The following is a 25,120-nucleotide window of genomic DNA, read 5'->3' as shown; positions in this document are numbered from 1 at the left end:
TATTATTGGGAAAACCTGAAATAACAAATTATGGGTTTATCCAAAACACTTACAGTTGTTCATTTTGTTCTTGGATCAAATAAAGTCAAAAACAACTTGTAAGCAAAGGGGTTTCTTGGTGGACATAGCAATTTTGAAAAGAGTGAAATTACACCCATTAGACAGGTAAATTATTTATATGGGTGACAGGGTAAAAGTGTTGTTTTCTAGGTTAAAAAATAGTCAGCTTACATTTCAGTTCAGGACATCCCGAAGTATGTCACATTGCCTTGGAAATGGGCTGTGGGGATAGAAAGATGCATTTCTTTCAATTTATTTGTGTGTTTGCTCATTGGAAACACTCATTAGCCAGGTTCTTCAGCCCTTTAAGATGTCAGAGGATGATAGAAACTTCCAGGAGATGTAGAGCAGTGGTGGGGACTAGAGCTGTGGGAGCAGATTAGGAGAAAGCAGTCTATGGCTGTCCAGACTCAGCACATGGAGCACAGAGGCTATTAGGAACCCGGCATGTTCCTGATTCACTAAAGCAGCAATGCAGTGGAGTCCCACATTAAGTTGAGGAATCTGCAGTCATGAGGCTTTAGAAAAAAAGCTGAGTGGTCACTTAGTCAAATGCTAATGGAAGGATCCTCATGATACCTCATAATTCAGAGAATAGCTGGAATACTGAGAAAGTGAATGCCTAAAAATCATGATTTAGTCCCAGCAGCAGTGAATGAATCTTTAAGATTCTGTTGCAATGTTTAAAAGAACTCTTTATTCTCGAACCTAAGGCTTTACAAAATTGATAAGGTAGTAGCGTTTGCTTTGTCTATTCTGTTTCACTTTGTTCTTATGTACAGCAAGGTTTTCTTGAATTGATACCGGGTTCCTGGCAGCTTCTGCATCACTGAGTTAGTCTTAGCACTGACTCATGACTGCTGGGGCGGAGGTGGGTTTGGACTCCCAGTGGCATCTGCGCCCAGCTGAAATTCATGGAGCCGGAAGCAGAGACAGATTTAGGCCCAATATGAAACCCGGCGGCATCAGCAGCGGCTGCATCGGTGAGGTAGGCCTAAAGGGCGATAGAGTTGAGTTTGGGCCAGGGCTGCACGCAACAGCATCAGTGACGTCTGCTTTGGCAAGGTCTAACAGAGGACTCACAGTGGCGAGGGCATGTGGTGGAGGTGAGAAGGTGCTGAAGGGTGGCGACTTTCATTCCAGCCACAGTGGCGTGGCGAAGGGGGCTCGTACCTGGCCACCGGGCCAATGGTGGAGCACTTCACAGGAAGGACTATAAACTTGGACACTTTCTTTACTTCTTCATTTTTCTGTCTCTACGTTCTATGTTTTGATTTATTTTTTTCTGTGTTTTGAGATGGCGCCAGAGAGTGGCGACCTATGCAACACTGTATTTTGTAACAAGGCACATCTGACAATAAATAAATCAAATATGTGGAATCTTGTGGCATCTTTTTCTTTCACTTGACCACTCTGGGCTGTTCGCATTTCTATCTAAATGTTCACAATCTCTACGGAAATTGGAAGAACCGTGAGGAATCCCTGTTGGTGATATTGCTGAGCAAGTGCTCACTCACACCTTCAGGCTCTCCTGTTCGTCCCCCACACGTGGTGCAAATGCTGTAGCTATCCATGATAGAAGACACCCTCGGTCTTCCAGTCACTGTGGGATTGCTGCTGGGAATATTGCCTCTTTCTCTGAAATCTTTATTCAGGGAGGGAATGCCAGTTTAATCCACCTATGTCTCTCCTCATCCTTGTTGATATGAAATCCAGAAAAGACCATCAGGTGAATAAAAATGCTGCAGCCTGTTTACTTGAACTGACCTGCTGAGGATGGGGTGTTTGCGCAGCCATTTTCTCCAGCTAGTTGTTTAATTGCTCGCTGGATTTATGACGGGATGTGTCAGAATAGCAGAACACTGACTTGATCCCTTGGCAGCAGGATCACTTATCCTCATCAATGGAATGTTTCTTCTGCTCCTTAACTTGTACTTAATCAGTTGTTGTAAATTTACTAGGTTTGACACCTTTTTCAGGACTGGTGCTGCTCCTGGCATGCTCTCTTGAACTGCCTATTGAACTAGGATTGGTCATCTGCCTTGATAATGTTGGCAGAGTGAGTGAAACACTTGAGTTATGAGATTACATATTGTAGTTGAAGACACTTCCATGATCTACAATACCTACTTTTTTTTAGTAGTTTATCTAGTTTTTATCCACTGGAATCAGTTCTGAGAATACCATTTGAGGAAGGCGTCTTCGTTGTAAAGAGTAGACTTTGGGATAACAAGGACTGTGTTGTTGTCACTCCTACCAGTGACTATCATAGACAGATGCATCTGTGACAGGCTGTTTGGTGAGGATAAGGCCAATGTTTTCCCTCTTGTTGGTCCTAAGTCCATCTGCAATCCAGTCTGACAGATAAGTCCTTTGAAATTTGGACAGTGCAGTCAGTAATGGTGCTACTCTCAGTGATGAACACTGAAATCCTCCACCCTGAGTACATTCTGAACCCTTGGATCCTCAGTACTTCTTCCAAGTGGCATTCAACTTGAAGGATTCATAATTCATCAGCTGAGGGAGGGTGCTTGATGGTAATCAGCGACAGAGAGTGTGCCACTGTGTAAACTATCAACTAAATCCTGATTTCATTTCATTTTCATCTTTTCATCAGAAACAATTATAACAGGCCTACTGGACCAATTCCCCAAATTTCTACGATCGAAGCGCCTTTCTCTGACAACTGCTGTTTGTGTGATATTTTACTTCCTCAGCCTTTTACTTGTAACACAGGTATGTTGTCATTTAATAATTTGCGATAGTTCTACCTGTACGATTATTAGAAAACCATGAAATCTGAAATTTCACAGCATTGTGTAATAAAAAGAACCTTGTATGTTTGTCATGTATTTTTCCCAGTTTATTTAATATAGTTTAGAAATGTCTCTGTCTGTTGCTCAACACAGAGCCTGATTAGAGCCGGAACTCAGCTTTGTTAACACCATGCAAATCAGATTGCGACCGCGTACATTTTAAATCAGCAGGACATTGTCTAACAGCTCCCTTTATGTCATTTGGTAAATTTCCATCTCACTTTCAGTTTGGCTCAGTTTATAACACTGTTGCATTTAAATCAAAAGAGACTTGTGAATCCCAATCAACAATTCAAGCACATATGTAGGCTGATGTTCCACAGCAGTGACTACCAGGAATCTGGTATTGTCAGATATGCCCATCTTTTAGATGAATCATCAAACTAAGGACCATAACACATTCAAACCAGGACATCCAGGGTCTTGCTGTGCTTTAAATGCATAGGGTCACTCAGACCTACAGGTTTATTCAAATTGATTTATTGTCATGTGTATTTTGATACAAAATATAGTGAAAAGCATTGTATGGTGTCACCAATCTCCAGCGCTATCTTAATGGCTCCCAGACACATAGCCATCTGAGAGAAAAATATATTCTCATCATCTCCTTCTTAAAGGTGCTTCATCATTTTCTTAAATGCAAGACCCCTTATTCTTAAATTGTGTGTCCTAGTACCTCGTTTACTTCAGAATAAGAAAGCAACCAGCCTGTCAAGACTCCTCTTACATGTCTAACATGATCAACTCCCAGTCTTCTAAACTTAAATGAATACAGGCCCATCTATCATAATGATAACCCCAATCCCCAGCCATCACAGGATTGAGTCAATCAGGGCATCCTCCTTTAGGGCTGAGAATGCAGAGGAGGAGGGGCTGTGCAGTTTACCATCTGAGGAACAGAGGGTGTTAAGGCATGAAGCAAGATTATGCAAGGGAAGGTTGCTGAGTATACACACCCAATCATTGGGTGGGAACATATATGGTAGCAGTGGTACTGAAGACTTCTGTTCAGGGTGATATCTCTGGTTTCAGCAATTTATCCTATAATCTAGAAAATTAGGGTGTTTGTGTGGCATGTCATGTGGCATTTTTAAAAAATTTTTCATTTCTTATTAGGCTGGGATTTACTGGATAAATTTAATTGATCATTTCTGCATCGGATGGGTTCTCATTGTGTCAGCCCTACTGGAACAGATGGGTCTAAGCTGGATCTATGGTAAATGTAACAAGAAAAGCATTAAAATAAAATGAAATAATTGAATCGAGCAGGTTTACACAAGGAAAGTTCTCAACTTCCTGTGTGGCATAACACAAATTCATTATCATTAACATTAATTTCAATGGAAATGAAAATCATATCTATAATTTCCACAATTAACAATTGAATATTACTAGCAGAAATACACCCAGGGAGCAAATTAAAAAAAAAATCAACAACTATGTCTATTTAGAGGAAGTATGAGAAATGAATTGCTGATGTGATGCAGATAGTTCTTTGAAAGCTCGAGAAAACGAAAGTTCTCCTCAATTATTAAAGATGTCTCCCCATTTAGTTCCAGAAGCCAATATGAGATAGGCAGTGTCCCCAGTCATAAAAAAAACCCAGGAAATTCTGGAGTTACTCAGCAGGTCAGACAGTATTTGTAGAGAGAAACAGAATTATCATACTGTAGGACATCATGATAATTTCTCAATGCCTTTTACATCCTTCACTCATGGTATCTTTGTTCTTCCTGGGTTGTACTTGGTTTTTAATCGAGAAAATTGATCTACTGGTATTTTCTTATTAACTTCTGATGGAAATGTTGTTCAAACATCTTCATCCAGATTGAACAGCTATTTGCCAGTTGGGTTCCCCTTACTGCCAATTATCAAGGCAGACCGATCCTGGCTACTTGACGCGCTTGAGCTAAAAGTAGCCTGGAATTCTTTTGCATTCCGCGCATCAGCCAAAGACCTTTGTAGCACCTTACAAGTCTCAGTGTATCATTGTATCAAGGGGGTGACTGATGTAATGTCTAGATGTCTGAATTCTTCCCTTACATTCAGCATGGAATCGGGGTCTATATCAGCTCGTTCAGTTGGCTATATTCTCCAAATGATGTCTCACTCATTGTGGTCCACAGGTCACAACATAGCACTCCAGAGGGGGATGTCTTTGGAAATAGATGATTTATTTGGCTGAGCCACATTTCTGCCAATGAATCTGAGGGTGAGGAAAGGAAGATATTCCAGCTGCAGAAGAAAGCGCACTACTTTCAGCAGCAGGGAAATATCCGGGCACCTCTTAAAATGAGATATTTAACAGGAAATGTGGAATTTATTATGCAGTAGCATCTTTGCCTCACTCACCTCTGAATGACACTTCCCAAACATCCATACATTCATTGAATAAACAGTTTGCACCAGGATAGCATACACACGGAGCACGAGTGAAGCCAGAACAGAAAATAGTCACAAAACCGTCTTTTAATATAGACTCTAGCCCACCTATCTACAAACTGAAACAACCACCTTTGTGAATCCATGCGTGATTAATGCGTTTTCTTGATTCTCCTCCAGATCGTGCGCCAGTTCATTGCCAGTGATGCTCCATTAAGGCTGCTGACCTTTATGTCCTTTGCCTGGAATGACTTTGGCCAAATTTCTCTGACCGCCTGAAACTGTGAGGACCTCAGCATCGCGGGCTTCCCCTGGACAGTAGCAGGAATGCCATCTGTCACTGCAGCATGCTGAGTTCTTGGTATCAATGGCAGAGGAGCAGTGGGGAGGATGGCCCCATCAATTCCCCTGTGACATACTCTGTCATGGCTGCTCATCCCCCCAACCCCCTCACCACAACCACCAGCCCTCACTCTAGTTCTGCTGCTCCAATACAAGGCGCGTCAGAATGCATTCCGAGTGTTCCATCCGTGAGCTGCTCAGCTTGGCACTCCTTGACAGTCTCTCGGTGGAAAAAGCTACCCGTCGTGCAGGGTAGGCAATTGTAGCTTTCATAGCCTGCATGGACTCCTTCACTGTCTGTGCCGCAGGGTTCAACGTCCCCCTTTTAGAATCCCTGCCACATCTCCACATTCCTGGTGCTGTACACTTGACATTTGACTCCAAATGTTCTTTCTCAGTCAGATGATCAATGTCTGCTTTGGTTCCAGCCCTTCACAGAATGTTAGAAACCTGCACAATCTCAGTCTGCAACAATGGGGCTTGCAGCTACAATTTGCTTGCAATGCTGATCCGTCTCCACCCACCGAGCTGGGTTCATCTGCCCTGCTGCACAAGAACAATCACTCTCCTACTCATTAGACGGGGAGTGTTGAGTGTCTGCAGATGCTAAAGGAGCAGTCAGAGATTTATGAATGACTGACTTCTTTTTCAAAGCAGCTCCACACATGCCATATGGTCAGAAACTGAAAAAAACAATGCAATCCGCATCCATATAGAACTGGTAAAATTACAAAATGGCCAAGATGCTGCTTTATTCAGCAGAATTTGAAACCAAAACACATTGAGATATCAGGACATAATTTTCTCAAGCAATTTGAAATCCTAAGTGATCCTTTCTCTGCTTTAACTTGTTCATTAGTGCCTCCCAGTACCAGATAAACTTCGACAGCAAACAAGCTGCCCTGAAGACAGACAAAGCGAGTGATGGTGTCTCTCTGTTGCTCACAGGGGTAAACAGATTCATCAAGGACATTGAGATGATGATTGGGAAAAGGACTTGGCTCTTCTGGCTGTGGTGGAGAATGTGTTGGTTTTTTATCACCCCGTGTTTGCTGGTGGTAAGGAGATGTCACATCTTTTAGAGACTTGAATCAAAGTAATCAAACTTCACACAGTCTCTCATTCTCTTTCTGATCTTGTTATGTGCATTCATCCTATTAGGTAATCTTCTTCTGGTCCTTAGCAACATTTGTCCCCCCAACATATGGACCTGTTGAATACCCTGGCTGGGCAACAGCACTGGGCTGGTGTATGACAGTCTTCAGTATTATGTGGATCCCCATTGTCGCAATATTTAAAATAGTTCAAGCTGAGGGCTCCACCTTGCAACAGGTAGGGATGTACCTTCTTAAATTTCAAAGATGACGTAAAATGATTTCTGAAGTACTCTGAGTGCCCAAAATATCTTCATTGGTAGATTATCTGAAAGTTAGAATGGCATGATTTTTTTTTTATTCATTCACTGGATGAGGACGTTGCTGACCAGCTAGCATTATATCCCATCCCTAATGGTTCAGAGGGGCATTTAAGAGCCAACCACATTGTTGTGGGTCTGGAGTCACATGTAGGCCAGACCAGGTAAGGATGGCAGTTTCCTTCCCTAAAGGACATTATGAAGCAGGTGGTTTCTTTCCTGTCAATTGATAATAGTTTCATGGTCATCATTAGATTCTTAATTCCAGACTTTTTTTTTTATTGAATCCAAATTCCATCATTTGCCGTGGTGGGATTCGAACCTGGATCCCCAGAATAGTTTCTGGGTCTCTGGATTAACAGTCCAGCGATAATACCGCTAGACGATTGCTTCCCCTATTTTACAGATGGGAGAGAGGCCACAGTGGGATAACTTTTTTTCTCAACTTCTGGTTGTCTACTGCAAAATGGAATGTTATAGAGGCAGCGCCTTAAACTCCTTTGAGTGTTGTGACTTTAATAAAACTTGCTCAAATCAGAAGAAAAGATAAATGTCTATTCCCACAACTGGCTGAAAGATAAATGTAACAAAAAGAACATGCCCCCCACCTCCCCGCCCAAGCACAATTACACACAAGAGAAGTTACATTCTATGGATCAACTATGCACTCCAGTTATTTTAGTGGAATTTAATCTACATGTAGGCTGGAAGAGTCAGATGGATAAGGGCAGCCTAAATGAGATGTTCGTAGAATGATTTTGGGGTATTTTCTTCAAACAGCACAATCTGCAGCAATCGACATTAGAGAAGGTGCTATGCAATGAGATCGGATTAATTACTGGCCTCATACTAAATGTTCCTCCAGGTAGCAGAAACATCATTTGATTGAATCTTAAATTAAGTTTGAGGGAGAGAAGAGTGGGTCTAAAATTAGCATTCTAAACTGAAATAAGGTCAATTATGAGAGTATGAAAGCAGGGTTAGTTTCAGCAAACTGGCAACATATTTTGAGGGATAGGTCAATAAAGATGTAATAGCAGACGTAAAAGGGCATAGTCAAAATACACAGAATAAGTACTTTCCAATGATGAATAAAAATGCCAAGGGAAGGACACACTATCTGTGGTTAACTAAAAAGTTTAAGATACTGTCTACTTAAAGCATATTATTGCACAAGAGGTAGCTGGTTAAAATATTGGTTAGGATATAATGAACAGCAAAGAATGACTAAAAGATCAAGAAGGAAAAAATTAGCGTGATGGAAAACGATAAAATATGAAAACAAAATAGTAAGATTTTCTATATGTTAAAGAAGTACATCATGAGCAAAGTGACAGTTAGTCCTGTAGAAAGAAGTTGAAGAAATTAATAAAAAATAAAGAGGTGGCAAATGAATTGAGCTGATTTTTTGTATTAATTGTCACCAAAGATGGTATAAACAACATCCAAAACAGCTGTGAATTTAGAAATGGAAGGGAGAGAGGAGCGTAAAAGAATTACAATGACGAGTGAGGTGGTACTGAGCAAATGGGTGGAACTGCAGGCTTAAAGTCTCCGGGTCCTGAGAGACTTTGTCTTAGGGTGTTAAAATAAGATGTCTGCAAAGTAGTCAAAGGCCTTCTGGAAATCCGAATGGATCATGTCCCTGACTGTCCTAAATCTAACTTGCTCGTTACCTGCTCAACGAATTCCAACAGATCTGTTGGGCATGACCTCCCTTCCATGAAGCCATGCTGACTCAGCCCCATTTAACCACGCACTTCCAAGTACTCCACAATGTTATCCTTAATAATGGACTCTAAAATCTTACCAATGACCGAGGTCAGGCTAACCAGCCGAAGGTTTCTTGTCTTCTGCCTCCCTCTCTTCTTAAACAGTGGTGTTACATTAACCATTTTTCAGTCCTCTGGGACCTTCCCTGATTACTGAAAGATCACCATCTATATCTTTACAATCTCCTCAGCTATCTCCTTCAAAATTCTGGCGTGTAGTCCATCGAGTCCAGGTGATTTACTCTCTTTCAGACCTTTCAGCTTCCCCAGCACCTTTTCTTTCATGATGACCACTACAATCACCTCTGTTCCCTGATTCTCTTGAAATTCTGGTATGCTGCTGGTGTCTTCCACTGTAAAATTGATGCAAAGCACCTACCCTGTTCATCTGCCATTGTTATTTGGTTCATTGTTGGCTGTTACCTTCCAAAATTCCCCAGATTCTGGAGAAATTCCGCTGGATTGGAAAATTTCAAACATTACTATCTCTATTCAAGAAAGGAGGGAGACATAAAGCAAGAAATTACATGGTAGTTAGTTTAACATCTGTTATTGGGACAATCCTTGCATCCATTTTTAAGGAGATAGTAGCAAGATATTTAGAAAATCATGATATCATCAAGCAGAGTCAATATGATGTTCTGAAAGGGAAAACATGTTTGACAAATTTATTTGAGTTCTTTGAACATGTACTAGACAAGGTAAATAAAGAGCGAACTGTAGATGTAATGTATGTGGATTTCTAAAGGTTATTCACTGAGACATCCCATGAAAATTTCGTTCCAAAATGCAGGACCTTATGGTATTGACGTGATATATTAGCATAGATAAAGGACTAGCTGACAAAGTGGAAGCAGTGAGTTAGAGTACATTGGTAAACTGAAACTAAGGAGTTCCAAAGGGTTTAGGGTTGGGACCTCAACCACTTATGATCTATGTCAATGATTGGATGAAGTTACGGACAGTATTATAGGTAAATTTGCTGGTAACACAACGATGGATGTAGAAGCAAATTGTGACGAGGTTACAAGCAGTTTGCAAAGACAGTTATGAGAAATAGGTTAAGCAGAATTTGGCAGTAGGCACATACTTTTAAACGGGAAGAATAGAAAAGTGGAATATTGCTTAAATGGAGAGAGACCGCAGCACAAAAGTGATCTGGGTGTCCTCATACATGAATCTCAAAAATTAATCATATGGGTACAGCATGTAAGAGTGATGGAGAATAAATTTAGGGATCTCTTGATAATACTGCACAGAGAATTAATGACAGTGAACCTAAAGTACTGTGTACAGTTTGAGTCTTCTTATTTAAGGATATACTTCTTTTGAAGGCAGTTCACCATCAATAGAAAGATTCAATACGCTGAATTCAGTCTGTATTATCCTGGATTCTTGAACCAGCAATTGAGCACCAACCCACTCTGGATCAAGATTGGAGAATATCCTCAGAATCTATGTTCACATTACAGTCTCCAAAGATCCAGAAAGTTTGGCTCTAGCCATTGTGGTGATCATATATCAAAACTGCATGGACACTTTGAATGGATTAACAAACATAATTTGGGATTTAATCACTTTAATGTTCCTTAGTTTTTTCAAGAAAAAAACAGAATGGAAGAAGCCAGAACATTTCCTTTTAATACACAGAATTTTTCTGACTTTGCACATAAGATGCCTGTAAATATGGCTTGAAACTGTAAGAATTTCTTTTTTCTAAAAGAAATGGTGATTTGAGTCGGATTTACTGGACTAGTATACAAAAGTGAAGCTGCAGCAGAAACTAGCAGCAGGTTTTAGTCCTCTCTTCTTCACATATAAAAATCAATAATAGCTGTTTCCAACTTGTTTGTCTTTTAGCACTTCCAAGCTGACCATGTTTTTAATCCTTACATGGCCCATTACAGCTCAAAGACCGGTGGCTATACAGGTCGATTTAATCCTCATTGTGTTTCAAGAATGAGAAATTAATGATTGATTGATTAATAAAAATCATTATAATCACATAGTGACACTCCAAGAATGTTAAATAATTATGGTATTGATCTTGTAGCTTTTTCATCAAAAAAGAATATATTATTGAAACCTCTTATCAAATTGCTGTGACAATAGTTTCATTAAAGTATTTTCAACCATTATTATTTAGATGTTATACAAGTTCCTTTACTGTATCTCACTGACAGTACATTGCCTATGCAAAAATAGAACTCAGACAAGCTTATAACCTCTGTCATAAACATACAAGTTAAATATTTGTCAGTATAATATGAATTGCTATATGTTAGAACAAACTGCACGAAAATATGATTAGGAAAAGGTTTATTTTTAGTGGGAAGCTAGTGCAGATAAAAAATAGACAGAAATGATTAAATGTTTCGCTTTTCCTTTCACAGAAAATATCTGCCGCTTGCACATCAGCCCCTGACTGGGGTCCATACTTAAAGCAACACAGAGGGGAAAGATACAGAATGAAGCTGGATTCTGCAGAAACACCCATCCCTATGCACCTTATGGTTAGTCCTCAGATATGAACATTTAACAGAATATGTCTTGCTCAGCTTGTAAACAAAGTCCTGAGAAACCACCATCACTCCGATTTACTCCGATCATAACTTCATTGTGTGCTTGCTAGAACAGCTAATAACTTAGAGTTGAGGCCCCAGGTACAACTTTGGCTGATGTTTCTTCTGCCCATACTGCGGGCATCAATTTCGGGCAAGGCAGGGCACAGATGTATTACTGAGCATTGAAAGCCTGCATCATGGATATCTGCAAACGAAAGGACTTCCTAACAGGACGTATTAAACAAAAGGAAGACTAATGGTTCAAGTTGTGAAGAGAGACTTGATGATCAACATCTTAAAGGGCAATTGTTCCCTGTCCGAAAAGTAATCATGAAAGTTTTCTTAGCTCTTTCAGTAACATATCAATGGGAATATAGGTTGGTAGAAAGAAAAGACAACTTTTTGCAGAATATATTGCAGAATAAAGAGAAATGTTTTTGGAACCATCTAAAGAAGTGAATGGTGCAGAAGCGAAGCTGTGGAATTTAAACAAATATGTTTATGGATTGAATGATGCATTGTAGGTATGGTATATCTCAGTTGTGCACCTGCTTTTGGATGGATCTGAGCCAGAAGGCAAAGTTCAAAACAGAGTACCGATCTTTTCGTTGTTAGTAGGTTTCTTCACGGTATGCAACATTACAGATCTGTTCCACCTAACTATTAATCTACTGTTTTTCTTATTCTCTCACTGCTATTTGAAACAAACAAATCAAACAAAATCAGGGCAGAGGTGCTGCTGGAAGTGATAGATATGATATTCTACTTCTGTAACATTCTAAAGGAAGTTCAATGCAAAAGCATTCTGAGATGTAACAAAAATTAAAATTCTAACAAGACACACTAAAGTATCATAGTGGGTGTGATGATGCACCCTGACCTGTGTGGTGCCCACCAACCACAGCAGGGCTGAAAACTACCAGTGGACTGACTCACCTTCTATACAGTCTTGGTCCTTCATCAAACAAAGTCCTTACTTATATTCTTAGTCAACCAATCATTAACAGATTGTTCCCTTTCCTCTTAAAACAAAATCTTTGTAAAATGATTAAAAAAGTACAAACCAATCAATTTTGGTTTTCTCACAATTCATTATTACAGAAGCTCTTTTAGGATCTCTAACAATTTCCAGAGCAAAAGTTCCTCTTTGTAAAACAGTCTGATAATTGGTGCTTTGCATCGTTTTAGGCCTGTCTTTTCTCTCCAACATTCCCTTACACAAATAAGCTAAATCCTCAAACATTTGTCAGTGACTTTTTAGTTGATTTACCGTTTTTCCAAACCCAACGATTATTCACCAGCATTCAATTATGATCCTTTCTCAGAATACTTTTGCATTGAACTTCCTTTAGAATGTTACAGAAGTAGAATATCATATCTATCACTTCCAGCAGCACCTCTGTTTCAGCAGCTAAGGTAATTTTAGCTGCGTCTTTTTATTTTCTTGGCTTCCGACACCAAAGGACAATATTTTTCATTTTCGCCCATCAAGAATTCAAACAACCTAACTACACAAATGCCCATCTGGAAGATTGGAGTGTGATGTTTCATGAAAAATGACTAAAGTTATATTTTTTGAGTCACCCAAGGCTGGAGGCCTGGTGCACATTTCTCCAAATTTAATTTCATTTGCCCTCACAACCTCCTCAGCTGTAACATGTTTTATCATAATATAAAGTTCCAACATGCCATAAGTGTCCTGGGGTACTTCTCAGCCCATTGTCGGTTTAATTGTCTAGTCAATATTTTTAACTGCGTTGTTTCTTCTCTGGATGCAAAAGTATCTATGTGAGAATGTGGGCTAATTTATCAGGAAATGATTAATATTTTCTAAGCATGATTGTTGATTCAATGTTTCTCCTGACCTAGCCTGCTTAATACCTAATCCTGCATGTTTAAAGGTCTCCAAAGCTTGGATGTCAACTTTGAATTGTCCTATCTTCTTACCTATAAATTCACTCCCAACATATCAGATGCGATTTTCATTTGCCTCGCCTGATAAGTACTGTGGAACTGTCTGAATTCTCCAACTTTAGCTCAGCGTTGTAGTGATTCACAGAGGGTCCTAGGAAGTAAGGGAATTGCCAGTGAGAAGTTAGCATTCCTGGCAATGCCCAAGAATGTCCACCTGTCAGGGCCTCAATAAAGACTCAATGCTCATGTTCAGTCTTGCAGTGTTAGGCTGAAAAATGATATCTCCAAACCAGGTTGTTAAAGGCTAACTGGACATGGCAATAAGCAATTGAAGAAAGATACATGAGAAACAAGCTTAGAGTAAAGGAAGGAACAAGCTGTTTCTGCAGCAACACCTGGATTTGTTTGTGAACACCAAGCGCAGCATTTTCCTGACGTTTTCCTCGCTGTCTACAATGATCACATTCCTCCATTCACTCGCCCCTTATATTGTTAACCTCATACGGATTTTCAGAATTTGTGCTTTGTGGAAAAATAATCCTGTATATTGCATTCTTAATGATTTTGTTATTGCCTACTGTCCCTGTATCAATAATATTCTGCTCCTCATGACTTGCAAATATGTCTGTGTAATGTACAGGATGCTTCATCATCTTTTGCTGCTGGTTCAGATTCTAGAAGTTTACAATTAAACCCAATTAACCTAGGCAAATGTATCCTTATAGTATGATCATCATGTTGGAGAATCATTGCGTTTTCATTAACTGCATCACATTTTCGAGTCTTTTCCGCTTTGTCAGACTGTGTCTTTTATGCGTTCCTAAATCCACAGGATTAAATTTTATCTCTGATGGTGATGCCATAGAGCTCACTGAATTCTTCTCTGAGACTTCGGCCTTGATGAATGCCCTTCTCTCTGCATGTAGGACATTCAAGTGCACAGACAAGATGGGCTAACTATAGCTTCTCCCAAGGCCAGTGGACAACTTTATGGATTCCTTCCATAACCAACTGTTATAGACCAATGATTCTAGCCATTTCAAGTGTGTTCATTTTGCATGGACTGTCCATGCCAGGATAGATGTTACAATCTGATTGGCAACTAATATCTTACGCAGCACTCATCAATCGCCACATTATTTCTTTCACAAATCCCATTATGGAAGGGAGTTTCAGCTGCAGATTTACAGTTTTTCAAAGCTTTTCAGAATTCAGTTACAATGTTCATATTCTTGTAATTGGTGAATTTATCATCCCATTTAGCTGGTGCCTCCCCCATTCTAGTTCCTATCGACTTCTCGATGATTTGTCTCCTGTGTTTTTACAATGGATTACTGCAGGTGGACTGAAGTGTTTTGCCATATCTGTGAAATGTGAAGTGAAAATACTTCCATCCTTATCTCATAATTGTAACTCCATAACTACGACTCCAGTAAAGCCTGATGCTAATGGGAGATTTGCAACAGGCTGTGATGGTGGCCTTTCATACTTTCGACACATATTATTCTTCACCAATATCTTCAATAAACTTTGTATGGCCCTCATTCACAGCTGTGTATCCTTTAGGACAAGAGAGATGAGCAAATTCTCTATGTAACTTGAAGATAATTTGTTTTTGTTTCCCCTTAAATTCCCATTGCCTGATGCTATTCACAGGATTCTGGCTGGAGATGAATGGTTCTGGTACACACATGCAAAAGCAGTCTGATTGAGTAAATTGCAAAACTACTGGCTTTCCAAGGACATTATCATAGTCCAGTTTAATGTCGGCTCTCACGTTTCCGTGGATCATTTGTACAATAGCTAGAGTATTTCACTACTTACTGCATGTATACTAAAAAAAAAGTGGCACACTCAACAATTTTATATGTAATCAATAATCTCCTCAGACTGATCAATATTGTCAGCTTCCTCTTCCGAACTTACTGTGTTGCGTGAAATTGTCTCTCCGTGTTTTTTTTCTACCAAAATGCATTATCTTGCATTTCTCTGCATTGAATTTCATCTGCCAGGTGTGTGTTCATTGGGCCAACGTGTAATGGGTAGTGTAATGTGTTATATTGTGTATTAGGTTTTTAGTGTGCTAGTTGTAATTATTCAGTGTGTTAACCATGAACGTGCTTCTGTTTCATTTTGGATAACATACCACATAATGATATTTCAAATCCCTATTAATAATTCTCCTGGGGATCATTCTTCTATTATCACCTGCTATGTCTGGCAAATTAGTTTCCATTCTCATAAATTTTATCTGTGATCCTGCTGATGTAATGATGTCATTGCCCCATATCTGAATAGCCTTAAAATGCAGTGATCATTGGATCTGCCAAATGTCCCATTTAAAGCCACGAAGGTCACTGGAAATAGCTAGTTTCCCAGGATTGTTTTCTCTATAAAATCTTCAGACATCTGATTGAGCTATCTATCCATTTCTGAGAATCAAATTCCATTTAATGCCAGGAACCTTTCCATGTATGACACCATAGCACAATCCAACAATATGAAAGCAAGCACTGAACAAGGAATTTCCTGGCTGCAATCATGTATTTAGCCTGTTAAATTCCCACAATTTTTTTTAATAGAGTAACTATCCATCTCCTTAATTTACCATTCGGTGGCCATGTCTCACTTGGACCTTTCTGATAAATTCTATCCACAAAGATTAATAGATTATCTAAATGCCCAACTGACTAGACTTTAGCTCCAAAATTACTTTCTACCTGGTACTGTGTTTGTTTGGAAGTGACAGTACTAAGGTTAGTGCCTTGTTTGTCTTTGCCAAAGATGTAACCCATGTCCATTATCAACGTTATTTACCCGTTGTTCAACCAGATGGAGGCAAGTTCAATAAAGTCAGTCAAGCAGAATTTGATGATTACCTGAGTAAAAGGGAATGTGTAGGGTTACGGGGAGAAGGTGGGGAAGATGCACGGTGAGTTATTTATCTAGAGAGTTAGTGCAGACACAATGGGGGTCAAGTGGTTTCTTTCTGTACTATAACAATTACGCAATTTGTAACAAGGTTCAGATTCAAAGAATATTGGTTTTTTTTCCCTTTGTTAGTGGATTTAACATAATAGGGCAGTGCCTCCTAACTATTAATGGAGTAGTGCATCTGTGTCCTTATACTTATTTCAGAAAACGAAAAGCAAGTAAGTGAATGAAATAATGAATCAGCCTCTAAAAGGGAACTGACAAAAAAAATGCAAAGAATATGTATCAAATCTATACACCATTCCCATGGCTGATATTGTACCACTCACACCACTGGTTGATGAACTCCTCAAGTAGTGTCAACTTTACGTCCCCTTTCCATGGATGCCTGAGCACGGATGTAACCACAGAAGAGAGGCAGGCTGTTGGTCCACCTGGACCTGTCAATGGTCACTTTGGCCTGGCCTAGGTAGAGGCATGAGGAAGTTCTGTGATACTCGATGGCCAACAATCAGGAGAGGGATGGGGGCAGTTCCGAAGTGCAAACAAAACTTAAGAAAAGGTGCACCCAATGTACACCTGGAACATGGACTCAGCAAGGCGGCAGGAAATGCAATCGAATTGGGAGCCCATGAGCCGTGTTGAAGTTCTATAGCAGGACAAAGTTGCATACAGTACTCTCCAAATTGTATCGCCAGTAGCTAAGTGCATAGATAGCCCTCTACTGGAGGGTTCTGTTACCTCGTGACAACAAGATGGAAGGGTCTAGGCCCGAAACGTCAGCCTTTCTGCTCCTATGATGCTGCTTGGCCTGCTGTGTTCATCCAGGCCTGCACCTTGTTGTCTCGGATTCTCCAGCATCTGCAGTTCCTACTATCTCGGAATGAAAGACATGTCAAGATGGTCAACGAGGACAAGAAATTGAAGAGTCCGTAGCAACAGCCCGTGGAGGAACCTGCTCCATGCAAATTGGAATGACACAGAAAGAATTTCTCTGAAACGGCTTAGATTGCAGGGCTGCAGTTCCTAAGGGAGAATTTGGGACCCAAGATCTGTTACAAATTTTTTATGTATACTTGTGTATGTGTATATATATATATATATATATGTATAATTTATATATATACCTAAATTTGAGAATTATGAGAATTGGAGATTGGAAGATCTAGACAATTCCTGGACAGCAAAAAATGTATCATATGACTTTTTGAAATTCCAAAATCAAAAAAACAAAATGAATAACATAAAAAAATTCAAACCATAAGGATTGGTGCTTTTTATTTTGCTTATCAACACCCTCTGGAGCAATGTGTATTTTGAAATAGACTAGGAAACTGTGGACAGTTGGAATAAACTAGTGGAGGGAAATCAAAGAGGAAAAATATCTCCCTTTTCTCTTTCAGTGAGTAGTACTATCACCCTTAAAGAAAACCAGCTGAATAACTATCTCAATGAAATATTCCTTGAGAATCAGAGTTAGCTGCAGGAATTAATACCTCTGATCTATTCATTGAATTAAGGAGCTGTGGTTGATAAAATAAAAGAAAGAACTGTGAATGCACGAAATCTGAAACAAAGACAGAAATTGCTGGAGAAACTCAACAGGTATGGCAGCATCTGTGGAGAGAAAGCAAAGTTAATGTTTTGGATCCAGTGGCCCTTCTTCACATGTGGTTAGTGGTCTGTTTCTGCCTTGATGTGTATGTGCTGAGGTGAACCTGAGACACAATGATTGACTAAGTGAACCCATGAAGGAGGGGATGGAGTTGAGGTTTACCATAAGGATTAAACTTACAGGCTCTTCTGTGCAAGTGGAGAATATTCCATCAAACTCCCACTTGTGCCCTGCAGATGGTAAGCAGGTTTTGTAAATTCCGGAGAATTGATGTGTAGATGTGCTCTTACCTTTTGTTTATGGAATGGGGGAAAGTTAGCTTGGATTTGAATCTAGGCCTTTGATGATTCAGAGGTAGTGAACATTATTACTATGCCAAAGGAACCCCCTCTAATTGCTAATGTAATGTGTTATCTTGAATACTGGACTGTCAGCGTTTCGGGTCTAATTATCTAATATGTTAATCATATACTTCATTCATCATCACAGGAAGTGATGCAGCATCACATGGTTTAGTCTCAAAGGGCTTCAGGGAAGATGAAAGTCCAAGCAGAAAGATGTGTTCTGATAAAGCTCTTGTGTCATGTGTCTCTGCACGCTCAGCCAAGACTTATAATCAGACATAACACTTCAGTTACCTACCTGAGACTGGTTGATATCAGACATAAAATGTAAATTAAATGCCTTAGAATAAAGGTAAACATTCTTATGCTTCATGAAAAGCATTCTATACTGAGAAGGAAAGCTTAAATTGTTAAAATAGTCATCATGTAATGATTCAAAACTGATAGGAAAACTACAGTCATTGAGAACAGTATGGTCATTAAGAAAATCCTCAATATAATTTGATTAATTGTGAATATCTTTATATATTCTGTAGGTCTAGTAGATCATGTGGATAACACAACACAATGTACAAGAAGAGATAAGTAGCTTTGACAATATTCTAAGAGCATTTAATAATTGCTTCACTTTAAGTATCAGCCATAACAGGAAACAAGATTTAACAGCAGAATACAGCTTCCAAGAGAACTTGTTTATAACATTTTTAATAATCTTTATACATTAATAGAATTTTATGACCGTCATGATTTACAAACAGAGTTAATCAAGAAATATTTCTTATTGGCACTTTTGATACATTTATTTCCTTCTATCTCATTAAGCTCCTTGTGAGAGTACCTATTTGATGTCTTGCAATTCTGAAGCAGTGCCCAACTTTCAACTGTCCACATGTTAAAATATGACAGTTAAGTGTTCACTTTTAACAGCTGGGCACTGTTTGGTACTTGACGTTTCTCTGCTCTGCAATGCTGATGAGGAATTTTGGTGTTCAATGCCAACCCTGATTGTTGTAGTGGTTGTTCAAATATGCCTAATGTTGTTTTGATACCTTAAAAAATTGAAGGATTCTGCTGAACTCTTGTGCCAAGCTTGATTGTCACCTCTTAGGATTAATCTGTGCTACTTTTGAAAGGTCTTCTCTTGAGTCAGGTCTTCTTTAGACTGTGATAAATCTGATAAAGTCTCAGCAATAATTCCTACAATAATTCTGTCTTTCATAAATTATGACTTGACATTACCGTAGTTGTATTTCTCCACTAATCTATACAGATCATTAATAGAATTATCTATAGATTCCACTGGATACTGAACTGTACTGTTTAATTGCATTCTTTTCAGAATTTTATTAATTCTATGATTGATGTAATTGTCAAAAAATATTTTCAGTATCTCTTCAAAAATATCTGTATCTTTTACCTCTTGGTGAGTAATAACATCATCAGGTATATTCTCAATTGTGCATAAAAGCAAATCCAGATTTCAGAACACGCTTTCTCTGGGATTTCCAATTCTTTGTTCTATTTGGTCTATCTCTGAAATTAACTCTATGGTAATGTTAATTCCGATGCCATGTCTTCTTAATGTCATTGTAGAATCATAGAATTTTACAGTTCAGGAACAGGCAATTTGATACTTTGTGTCTGTACTAGCTCCTGAAAGAACAACCCAGCCAAATCCATTCTCCAGCTCTAACTCCCTCTCCCTTTCAAATATATACCCAGTTCTCTTTTGAAACCTCATATGGAACCTGCCTCCATCACTCTCCCAGGCAGCGCGTTCCAAATCTGAACAATTCTCTGAGTAAAGAAGTTCCTGCTCATCTCACTCCTAGCTCTTTTGCTGACAATTTAAAAATTGTGACCCCTACATACTGATATACCAACTTGTAGAAACAGAATATCCTTCTTTACCCTGTCAAAATTTTTCATAATTTTGGACTCTTCAGAAAGGGTCATCTCTTAATCTTTGCTGTTCCGAGGAGAAAAAAGCCTAATTTCTCTAATCTTTGCTTGTATCTAAAGTCCCTCCTTCCTGGTATCATTCCAGTAAATCTCCTTTGAACTTTCTTAATGTCCTTAAATAAGGTGACCATAACTAAACACAATATGACAAATGTGTCTGACCAATGATTTGTAGAGGTGTAGCATCACTTGCTTGGTTTTATATTCTATGCCTCTACATATGTACCCAAAGATCCTATAAGCCTTCTTAACTGTTTCAACTTGTTTGACCATCTTTAGAGAATCGTACACTTGTGCCTTCCTCTGCTTCTGTACAGCCATCAAAGTTGTACTTTTGAACCTGCATTGTTAAATGCATTGAAAATAACAGGGTAGTTGTTATGGGGGACTTTAACTTTCCAAATATTGACTGGAAGCGCTATAGTTCGAGTACTTTAGATGGGTCAGTTTTTGTCCAATGTGTGCAGGAGGGTTTCCTGACACAGTATGTAGATAGGCCAACAAGAGGCGAGGCCACATTGGATTTGGTACTGGGTAATGAACCAGGCCAGGTGTTAGATTTGGAGGTAGGTGAGCACATTGGTGATAGTGACCACAATTCGGTTACGTTTACTTTAGCGATGGAAAGGGATCGGTATATACCGCAGGGCAAGAGTTATAGCTGGGGGAAAGGCAATTATGAGGCAATGAGGCAAGATTTAGGATGCATAGGATGGAGAAGGAAACTGCAGGGGCTGGGCACAATTGAAATGTGGACCTTGTTCAAGGAACAGCTACTGCGTGTCCTTGAGAAGTATGTACCTGTCAGGCAGGGAGGAAGTGGTCGAGCGAGGGAACCGTGGTTTACTAAAGAAGTTGAATCTCTTGTCAAGAGGAAGAAGGAGGCTTATGTAGAGATGAGGCGTGAAGCTCAGTTAGGGCGCTTGAGAGTTACAAGTTAGCCAGGAAGGACCTAAAGAGAAAGCTAAGAAGAGCCAGGAAGGGACATGAGAAGTCTTTAGCAGGTAGGATCAAGGAAAACCCTAAAGCTTTCTATAGGTATGTCAGGAATAAAAGAATGACTAGAGTAAGATTGGGGCCGGTCAAGGACAGTAGTGGGAAGTTGTGCGTGGAGTCCGAAGAGATAGGAGAGGTGCTAAATGAATATTTTTCGTCAGTATTCACACAGGAAAAAGACAACGTAGTCGAGGAGAATACTGAGATACAGTCTATTAGACTAGACGGGATTGAGGTTCATAAGGAGGAGGTGTTAGCAATTCTGGAAGGTGTGAAAATAGATAAGTCCCCTGGGCCGGATGGGATTTATCCTAGGATTCTCTGGGAAGCTAGAGAGGAGATTGCAGAGCCTTTGGCTTTGATCTTTATACCATCATTGTCTTCAGGAATAGTGCCAGAAGACTGGAGACTAGCAAATGTTGTCCCGTTGTTCAAGAAGGGGAGTAGAGACAACCCTGGTAATTATAGACCAGTGAGCCTTACTTCGGTTGTGGGTAAAATGTTGGAAAGGATTATAAGAGATAGGATTTATAATCATCTAGAAAGGAATAATTTGATTAGGGATAGTCAACACGGTTTTGTGAAGGGTAGGTCGTGCCTCACAAACCTTATTGAGTTCTTTGAGAAGGTGACCAAACAGGTGGATGAGGGTAAAGCGGTTGATGTGTTGTATATGGATTTCAGTAAAGCGTTTGATAAGGTTCCCCATGGTAGGCTATTGCAGAAAATACGGAGGCATGGGATTGAGGGTGATTTAGCGGTTTGGATCAGAAATTGGCTAGCTGTAAGAAGACAGAGGGTGGTGGTTGATGGGAAATGTTCATCCTGGAGTTCAGTTACTAGTGGTGTACCTCAAGGATCTGTTTTGGGGCCACTGCTGTTTGTCATTTTTCTAAATGACCTGGATGAGGGCGTAGAAGGATGGGTTAGTAAATTTGCGGATGACACCAAAGTTGGTGGAGTTGTGGATAGTGCGGAAGGATGTTGCAGGTTACAGAGGGACATAGATAAGCTGCAGAGCTGGGCTGAGAGGTGGCAAATGGAGTTTAATGCGGAAAAGTGTGAGGTGATTCACTTTGGAAGGAGTAACAGGAATACAGAGTACTGGGTTAATGGTAAGATTCTTGGTAGTGTGGATGAGCAGAAAGATCTCGGTGTCCGTGTGCATAGATCACTGAAAGTTGCCACCCAGGTTGATAGCGTTGTTAAGAAGGCGTACAGTATGTTAGGTTTTATTGGTAGAGGGATTGAGTTTCGGAGCCATGAGGTCATGTTGCAGCTGTACAAAACTCTGGTGCGGCCGCACTTGGAGTATTGCGTACAGTTCTGGTCACCGCATTATAGGAAGGGTGCGGAAGCATTGGAAAGGGTGCAGAGGAGATTTACCAGGATGTTGCCTGGTATGGAGGGAAGGTCTTATGAGGAAAGGCTGAGGGTCTTGAGGCTGTTTTCGTTAGAGAGAAGAAGGTTAAGAGGTGACTTGATAGAGACATACAAGATGATCAGAGGATTAGATAGGGTGGACAGTGGGAGCCTTTTTCCTCGGATGGTGATGGCTAGCACGAGGGAACATAGCCTTAAATTGAGGAGTGATAGATATAGGACAGATGTCAGAAGTAGATTCTTTACTCAGAGAGTAGTAAGGGCGTGGAATGCCCTGCCTGCAAAAATAGTAGACTCGCCCACTTTAAGGGCATTTAAATGATCATTGGATAAACATATGGATGATAATGGAATAGTTTAGGTTAGATGGGCTTCAGATTGGTTTCACAGGTCGGTGCAACATTGAGGGCCGAAGGGCCTGTACTGCGCTGTAATGTTCTATGTTCTATGTTCTATGTTACTCCATGTTTTTTTTTCTACCAAAATGCATTATCTCACATTTCCCTGCATTGAATTTCATCTGTCAGGTGTGTGCTCATTGGGCCTACATGTAACTTGTAGTGTAACGTATTATATTGTGTATTGAGTTTTTAGTGCGCTACTTGTAATTATTCAATATGCTAACCATGAAATGATACAAATTCACACGATTTGGTCTCTTGTATAATGTGACTCTGCAGACTCATGAAATATTTTGTAACCTTTCAAAAAATATTGTACCAAACTGCTGTTGTAACTACAGTGTCTAAATAAGTGGCCCAGTTAAGTTTTTGATCAATAGTGTTAGTGTTGAGTGCAGTGTAGGGATTGGGAATAAATTGTGCAAACACACAGCAGCATAACAAGTATGGTCCAGAAAAACATGCAAGCTACTTAGCTTTGCTGTTTTCTTTCAACAGAGAATGAATGCAGCTCTCATGAACAATGCAGAATCCAGAAATCAGTAGAATCTTAAATAGAGACCGAACAATGTGCAACTTCCTATTAATCATTCACTGCTGTTTAAATATCCTGAAGGCCTTTTTATGTCTCAGTTGTCTTTTGTGAGCGCTTACGCAAAAGCAAGAAAGATCAATGAAAAGGCTTAACAATAAATGAAGGCATCTCATTATTTTACTTTTATGAAATGGGTATAACACAGCAATTTGCATGTTGTAAACCAGTGAAGTGCTGGTAACAGATGGGTGCTGAATCTTTGGTATGAAAATGAAAGGTGGTCTTGCGAGATGTCAGCGCAGAGCAATGGGATTAACATGAGAAGCATGTATAATGATGGTGTAGCCCCGATGACAATCACATGACTAACTGTTGCGGGCGGGAATGAAGCAGAATCTCGAACCTAGCATGAAGACAACTGCATATGGAGAAGCTTTGTAAAGAAGGCTCTCTTCTCCAGCTAACTTCAAAAATCTTCCTCATGTGAGTTGAGAAGACACACAGCCAAGGTAAAGTGGCCATAGTCCTTATAGACCATTGGGCTGCTCTTTGGTGGTGGTTTAACCTTAGGGTCACCATGCTTTCAGTGAGGGGAATGGTTGAGAAGGAGAAGCATAGAATCCCTACAGTCTTTAAGCAGGCCATTCAGCCCATCAAGTCCATACCGCCCCCTCCCCAAAGAGCATCCCACCCAGACCCACCTCCCTACCCTATATCTGTAACCCTGCATTTCCCATAGCTAATCCAATTAGCCTGAACATCCCTGGACACTACGGGCAATTTATTATGGCCAATCCACCTAACCTGCACATCTTTGCACTGTGGGAGGAAGCCAGAGCACCCAGAAGCTACACATGCAGCCACAGGGAGAATGTGCAAATTCCACACAGACAGTCACCCAGGGTTGGAATTGAACCTGGGTCCCTGGTACTATGAGGCAGCAGTGCTAACCACTGAGCTACCATGCTGCCCTTCATGATGGGGGTCATCACTCTGCATCCGAGCCAATTTCCTGTCTAGTATCCACCACTCCTGTGCCAGTCTTAAAACTCTTACCTGTGTGATGACACAGAGGGAGGGAGTATGATGGAGGTGGTTGAAACGTGTTAGTCATGATTTAAAGGTAGGAGGAGTGGTGAGGTGTCGCCAGTAAGTGAGTAGGAAGTCAGTAGGCAGGTGGGGTTAGTAGATTCTGAGGATGAAACCACATCTGGAGAATTGAGAACAGTATGGGCTATTTATTAAAGAAAGGATGCAAATGCATTGAAAGCAGTTCGGAAAAGATAAATGAAACTAATTTCTCGACTGGGTGGATTGCCTTATGATGAAAGGTTGGTAAAGCTAGACAAGTGTCTGTTGGAGTGTCGAAGAATAAGAGGTGACTTGATGGATACATATAATCCTGAGGGGACTTGATAGGGTATACGTACAGAGACAGTTCAATTTATGAGAGAATGAAGAACCAGATGTCACTGATTAATGATCAAGGATTGTCCTGTTTAGGCAAGGCTTTTTTTCCCTGGGAGAGAGTCTTTGGAACTCTCTTCCCATGAAGGTTTTTGGAAGCACAGCCCTTGACATTTTTTTTACAGCAGAGGTAGAAAGATTCTTGTTATGCAAGGATGAAAGGTTATCTGGATAGCTGGGAATGTAGACTTGAGGTTAAAGTCAGATCAACCATGAATG

The 25,120-nt window shown here is 40.0% G+C and overlaps 1 protein-coding gene across 1 annotated transcript in view; it reads left to right on the top strand.

The window, feature by feature from the left end:
- The window catches only part of LOC109933132 (sodium- and chloride-dependent neutral and basic amino acid transporter B(0+)-like), a 30,410-nt gene extending 18,350 nt beyond the window's left edge, over positions 1-12,060 (top strand). Inside the window, exons 10-14 of the mRNA XM_048605170.1 lie at positions 2,678-2,796; positions 3,993-4,092; positions 6,549-6,658; positions 6,762-6,932; positions 11,180-12,060. Of these exons, the coding sequence (XP_048461127.1) occupies positions 2,678-2,796; positions 3,993-4,092; positions 6,549-6,658; positions 6,762-6,932; positions 11,180-11,317 (638 nt within the window). The 3' untranslated portion in view covers positions 11,318-12,060. The remainder of the gene's footprint in view (positions 1-2,677; positions 2,797-3,992; positions 4,093-6,548; positions 6,659-6,761; positions 6,933-11,179) is intronic.
- Positions 12,061-25,120: the final 13,060 nt, after the last annotated feature.

Source organism: Rhincodon typus, chromosome 14, assembly GCF_021869965.1.
Source record: "Rhincodon typus isolate 14 chromosome 14, sRhiTyp1.1, whole genome shotgun sequence".
Classification (NCBI taxonomy): Eukaryota; Metazoa; Chordata; class Chondrichthyes; order Orectolobiformes; family Rhincodontidae; genus Rhincodon; species Rhincodon typus.
Note: the sequence above shows the minus strand (reverse complement) of the source record. Positions and strands in the feature narration are given on the sequence as shown.